The sequence below is a fragment of the Camponotus vicinus genome, unplaced genomic scaffold (genome assembly GCF_025532165.1).
Source record: "Camponotus vicinus isolate PSW18456_S1 unplaced genomic scaffold, iyCamVici1.0 SCAF_9, whole genome shotgun sequence".
NCBI classification, from domain to species: domain Eukaryota; kingdom Metazoa; phylum Arthropoda; class Insecta; order Hymenoptera; family Formicidae; genus Camponotus; species Camponotus vicinus.
Genome location: NW_028141981.1, coordinates 14,124,735 through 14,131,041, shown reverse-complemented (window position 1 = coordinate 14,131,041; position 6,307 = coordinate 14,124,735). Strand labels below are relative to the sequence as shown.

The 6,307-nt window shown below is 29.2% G+C and overlaps 1 protein-coding gene across 1 annotated transcript; it reads right to left on the bottom strand.

Annotated features, from left to right (window-relative positions):
- Positions 1 to 575: 575 nt before the first annotated feature.
- LOC145976936 (membrane metallo-endopeptidase-like 1) lies at positions 576 to 5,801 on the bottom strand. Its single transcript, XM_083108486.1, has 18 exons — positions 5,669 to 5,801; positions 5,231 to 5,388; positions 4,954 to 5,115; positions 4,795 to 4,878; positions 4,513 to 4,715; positions 3,658 to 4,347; positions 3,487 to 3,585; positions 3,254 to 3,392; positions 3,017 to 3,173; positions 2,681 to 2,771; positions 2,376 to 2,552; positions 2,087 to 2,196; positions 1,918 to 1,976; positions 1,767 to 1,818; positions 1,553 to 1,620; positions 1,243 to 1,379; positions 977 to 1,144; positions 576 to 873 (listed from the first exon to the last, which is right to left on the bottom strand). The coding sequence occupies exons 1-18, from the start codon at positions 5,686 to 5,688 to the stop codon at positions 691 to 693; spliced, it is 2,757 nt and encodes a 918-aa protein (XP_082964612.1). The 5' UTR covers positions 5,689 to 5,801; the 3' UTR covers positions 576 to 690.
- Between the last annotated feature and the right edge of the window lie 506 nt (positions 5,802 to 6,307).

The window sequence follows — 6,307 nt, the reverse complement described above, 5'->3', positions numbered from 1 at the left end:
TATATATTTATATTTATATATATATATATATATATATATATATATATATATATATTTATATTTATATATATATATATATATATATATATTTCTCGTTTTAATTTATAATAGTAGATAATGTTATTTATCTACTCATAACATGTGCGATAATACATAGGACATAATAATTCTGCCGATAAACATATCATTACTCAAATATCTCAATATTCTTTATAAGAAGTGATTATGAATTATGTATGAAATAATAAACTTAATAAAATTTTTTACTAGAACTCTTCATTTCTTTCAATCCACTTAAAACTAGTCAAGTATTGCTTTTCAATAATCTGATCAGAAATGAGTGCGAGTGTAATAAGATTTTATTAGATCGTAATTATGACGTTGAATTTACAGGATTTACTTCTTACGAGAATCTTAAAAAATGGCAAGTGTTTTTTATACGATATATGCATCGTTCCATTCATCAGTATATTTTCATAAATAATTTATACGAGATATTTTCTTTAATTAAGATCTGATCGTGATAGAAATCTCAAATCTATGAAAAAACTCAATTCATAAATGAAAAATCTTCCTTACATGATGTGCGTCAGTTTATTCGATTTTCATCGATATAAGTGGATAAAACATTTTTGTCGAATATTTTTCTATACATATTGATCAAATATTTGACTTATTACAATTTCTACATTACTTCCAGATATTGCATTTTCTTTCGGGATTCATTGCACTACCAACAGGGCAATTGAAAGCCTTGGCGAAGTCTTCTGAGTTTGAAACAGAACCTATCACTCTTAAACGTCCAGGACTGTGTACGTCCATCTTGGCTCTTTTCTCAGCAGCATCCGAATCGATAGTAGCTTCGCACCACACCTACAAATTTTACCATAGTGTCTTTATATCTCCAAACATTTACCTTACTTATTAATGTTATTTTCATAATTTTATTTTTATAGTCATTGTCTGCGATACCTACATTGGCAAATGATAGGAAGAAGAGCTGATCGTTGGTGACTTCTTCCAAACCCGGCAATACAGTATCCGGTTTTCCACACTCTCGTTCCCTCCTTTGATAAGCTCTGAATGATGCTTGTAATCCCATTGTATCCGCGATATTTTCACCTGACGTTTGATTGCCATAGTTCTACAATTTTTATCAACAATTTATCATGATCAAACATTTCCTGAATGCAAAAATAATAATAATTTCAATTAGGTGATAATTAAATATAAGTAACTTACCGGTATTGTTTTATTTGAATTTTTTTCAATGGGATAATTATTAAACTGTTCTACAAAACAGTTTGCTCTTTTTCCGTACTCTTGAGACATTATAGATAACCATTCGGCAGGATTACCGTTCTTATCAAATGTGATTCCTAAAAAAAAATAATTTCTTTTCTTTTCTCTTTCTCATATTAAATATTTTTACATAACACTTCGAATATATACAAAACAAGAAAATAAAAAGATTAACAATTAATATAATAACAGCAATTAATATAATAGAAAGTGTAAAATAATCTATAGTGCAATTTTATTTCATACATACCATCATCATCGAATCCATGATTAACTTCGTGAGCCATAATGACTCCAACAATACCATAATTAATAGCTCTAGAATAAAGTTATATCGTTAAAAGGCATTTTATTAAGAATTAATATAGATGCACATGATGCAATCGTAAGTTTATTTGTATTGTTTATATCTATCGTTATGTGTATCGCGTCGCGATGTTTTTATAATTAAATTATCCACTTACTGTGGCCGACTATAAGCGAAAAATGGACTCTGGAAATCCGCTGCCGAAAGGCCTATAATCGGAAGAGAGATTAACGTTATAGTAGCAAAATGGCAAAATATAATTGCAAATTTCAAAAAATTTAAATCTTAATTATTAAAAGCAAACGTACTTATGGAATTCGACCACGGAGAGAAGAAGGCATTTACTGTTAAAGGGCTCATCCACCATCTGTAACACAAAATTTGTTAAGTATAAAAATTAACATTCATTCTGCGAATTAAGAGAAAAGAAGATGTGATTGTTTAAACAGGTATGGAAAAATGCATCGAAAATCTTACATATCATCATCATCATCATCGTCCTTTTTCTTTATCTCTCGTAGCTGTTTCCGTTTACTATATCTGAAGTAGCTAAGCGTATTCTCATAATACGAATTGGTGATAATGAGCTTTAAACGAAACAAAATAATTAAACATCACGGTTGTTAACCAGGCAGCATAAAAGACATTTTAAAAATATCTAAAGATAATAAGACGTTTCTAAAGATGTTTCGAAGATGTCTTTTAGGCACATATGCTATTTATATACTAATAACTAACTAATAATAATAATTTTTAAGAATCTTACTCCTTGAAAATATCGTTTAACGATGGTATTATTTCTATACCAATCTGGATATCCAATAAATTTCCTCATGTTCACTAGTTTCGCGAAAACATAATCTTTAGTATCTTCATCCAGCCAATCTGATTCTTTAATTTGATATTCTACTTCCTTTTGTATATCGTCGACCATATCTTCTGCCTAAAGACAATAGATATAAATGATTATATTAAACAAATTATAAATATACACATACGCACACATACAAAATTATGAATAGTAATAAAAATAAATTGCAACAATTTGAATAATTAATATAAAATACTTACAGTCTTCGTAATATTGTCTGAGAAATGTCTTTTAACATATTCGTACGCTAAAATATCATGCAATTCTGCTTTACCCATGCATTGGAACGCTCTGTGGCAACATTTATTATAATTTAACAATATAATATAAATATAATATAAAATAAAAATCAATATAATATAAATTAGCAATATTTTAATATACTATATATAAATATAAATATATATATATATGTTAAGATTATGCTAATATAAATAAAAAAATAATATAAAATAAAGATTTATTCTTTTCATTCATTGTAAAAAAAATAATTAAAAAGAAAATACTCATGACGTTTAAAAAAATTCACATCAAACCTCTGTTCTTCTTCACTTTCCTCTTCTTCATCTTCATCATTTTCTTCTTCCTCAGATTCCCATTCTTCCCATCCTTCCCACTTGTAGTATAAATTTCTCATTTCACTCGTAGTAGTCTCTATCATTCTGCTCAAAAAATGCCAGTGTATGTAGTTCACTGAAACATATTTTATATGTATAAGCGCATGTGTAGATAAAACATTTCATTATTAACATAACATTGTTTTCGAAACTCACCGATCGTTCGTTTCGATGTCTCGTCCAACAAAGAGACAAGAGCCTCAAAATAATCTGGTATAACTTCTAGATTTAAATCACCATCCACGGACACATGAGCTTCGTCAAACATTTCCGCAATTTTGTACACCCAATTAATCTGTGGTTTAAAGGATTTCATTAATCATATTAATTCAATCATAAAAATATAAGAATAACAAAATTCAAACGACATTTATGAGAGAATAACTTACTTTACTATTAGCGGTTTTAGACTCCTTTTTGTCATACCATACTTGAAAATCGTTAAGCGTCAACTCCAAATCTTCCTCTTCCCCAGATTCCATAACAATCTGAAATATACCATTATTAAAAAATACTTCACTTATAATCTAACAGTAGAATGTAATAGCTAAATTGCTCACCCCCGCTAGTTTCACCTGAAACTTGATCATATCTTCGATATCTTTATTAATGTGCTCCTCCGAGACTTCAGCGCCTCTCGCTTTAGCTATAGCACGAGCTACTTCCGAAATGTAATTAGCATATACCTGCTGCGCTGTTTCATCGCCTTCATTACTCGTTTCTTCCGTAATTATTTGCGATGTCGTCGTTTCCAAAGTTTCCTTCGTCCTTTCTTCATCTTGTGCTTTTCTTACATGATTTCTTTTACTCTTCCGCAATTTCTCACGATGAGTAAAATGCTGAACGCGTTTACTATGGATTTTTGTCGGTATAATTTGTCTTTTTACTCTTTGTTTCTTCGTCTTATGCTTCCCAAGAATTCGAGTGCCACTCTTTGACTTTTTATTGTGTTGCGTTTTTGTTTTTCTTTTATGATTAAACTTATCCGTGGATTTTTTCTTGCCGATTTTCTTCTTTGTGCCTTTATCTTCACTTTGTTCATTCGTATCGTCATCACTAATATCATTGTCCTCGCTGTTATCATCATCATCATCATTATCATCATCATCATCATCATCATCATCTTCGTTTCCAGGCTCCTGACTCTCCTCGTCACTGAGATCATCGTCATCGTCTTCTATTTCATCACTATCGTACGAAATTCCAATCCATAGTTTAAAGGTACCCGGAGGCAAATGCGGAGTATTAATCTAGTAATAAAAACGTATTTATAGAAAAAAATATAATCGAATTAGATTTATTCCAATATGTAGTGGCGATGAGTTATACAATACAACGATATTAATTACATCTATCATAGATATGTTTTTTAACTGAAATAAGAATGCAATATTAATTTATGCCATTTTTCTTACCACTACGGTCTTGTTTGGATTATATATGTTTACGCGCAGATCGTGAAAGGTATTTCTTCCCATCAAGCGCACATATTGATCGTCTACTTTTTGCCAACTATACTCTTGCTCGTCCCATTCGTCCGGATCCATTATCATCGGCCAGCCGCCTATACGCGATAGAGTGGTAACTAATGGATCGAGTCCTTGCTTGTCCATCACATCTGTAAAACAAGGAATTATCATATTAGTAAAAAATAATTTTTGTATACAATTTGATGATTCCAGAGCTATTATGCTTACCAGTATTCATGCAGACTGCATACCACTTTTTTGCAAGCTTTAATGCCAAAATATCGCCTCCTTTGGATTCTTCTTTCAAAATATCTGTGGAATTCAATATCGTTATAATATTATATAAGTTTCAAATTAAAGTTGTGATGCAACATATTATATAACTACCGTTTACTTGTTTTTCTACATTATTTTGAAGCATATGAAATAAACTCCACGAACGACTTCCCTTTGGAATAGGATTATGTTCCGGCCACTTTCCACAAGCGTACTCGTAGAAATCATCGCATGGATTCATAGATTTGTCCATACTCTCTGATATTACCTTAGCTAGAAAAAAATTAATACAAGAAAGAATAAATTTAAATGTTTAATCTTCAACAAACTGATTAAACATTTGAATGTTTTAATGTTTAATTTTTAATAAATTAGTTATTTTTAATACCAATTTTTTTGCATTCCTGATTTATACACATATTCCGTGTCGTCTCCTTGCTTTTATCTAATTGATCATTTATACCGAACAACCATGCCAGATTTGAAGGATATGTTTGATTTATTGATGATGTAACATTCTTCATTAGCAATATGCTAATGAAGACACTGGAAAGAGACACATTCAACGAAAAATAAGTAATTATAGAATAATTACAAAGATAATTAATATATATTAATATAATAAAAAAAAAAGAATTGTAATTAATGATTAATAAATGCATTCGTCATTTAGATATTCTGAAGCAATAGATAAATTTTTCATTTTTTAAAATATTAATGTATACATATATATATTTATCTTTTAAAACAGAACAATATTATATAAATTAGTAATCAACCTGTCATGGTTTAATATCGTGTTCAAAAAGTAATTATTTTTACTCACAAAAATATTAATCGCCTCATGTTCGCAGAAAACTCTGCGATTGATGGAAATTTCAATTATACGATAAATGAATTGTAACGTTCTTTACCGCAATGTGGAAGTCATTTATTAGAGTTACCCTTTTATATGTTCTTTCTTTGGGCGGAAAGACCCTGGACTGTACCGTTGATATGCGACAATAGTATAACTTGATAGAGTCGAAGGACAAAGATGCATCTTTCATCCTGTTGATTTAAATAATAAAATTGTAATATACACTGTGCTTGTGTAATATAATAAATTATTCTTTTCTTTTTCTTTCTATCCAATTCTGAAAATGTTAGTTTATTCACAGTTTTCTACTTTCTTTCTGAGAAACTCCAGTTTGATCTGTTAATGTCGGATGTAAATAATACACGACAATAGTCATTTCGATAATAAAAATAATCGAAAAATATAATTTATAATTTGTAATCTTTAAATAATGAAAACATAGCAACTTAGTCACCTTAAATAATTAAATAATATTAGAATTAGGTATTTAAAAATTTAGAAGAACTTGAATTTGAAAGATCTCGCGCGTTTAATCCTTGCAATATTTTTATAATTTATATTTTAGAATTGTGTTTTCTTCATTTATTTTATAGAAATAATACATTA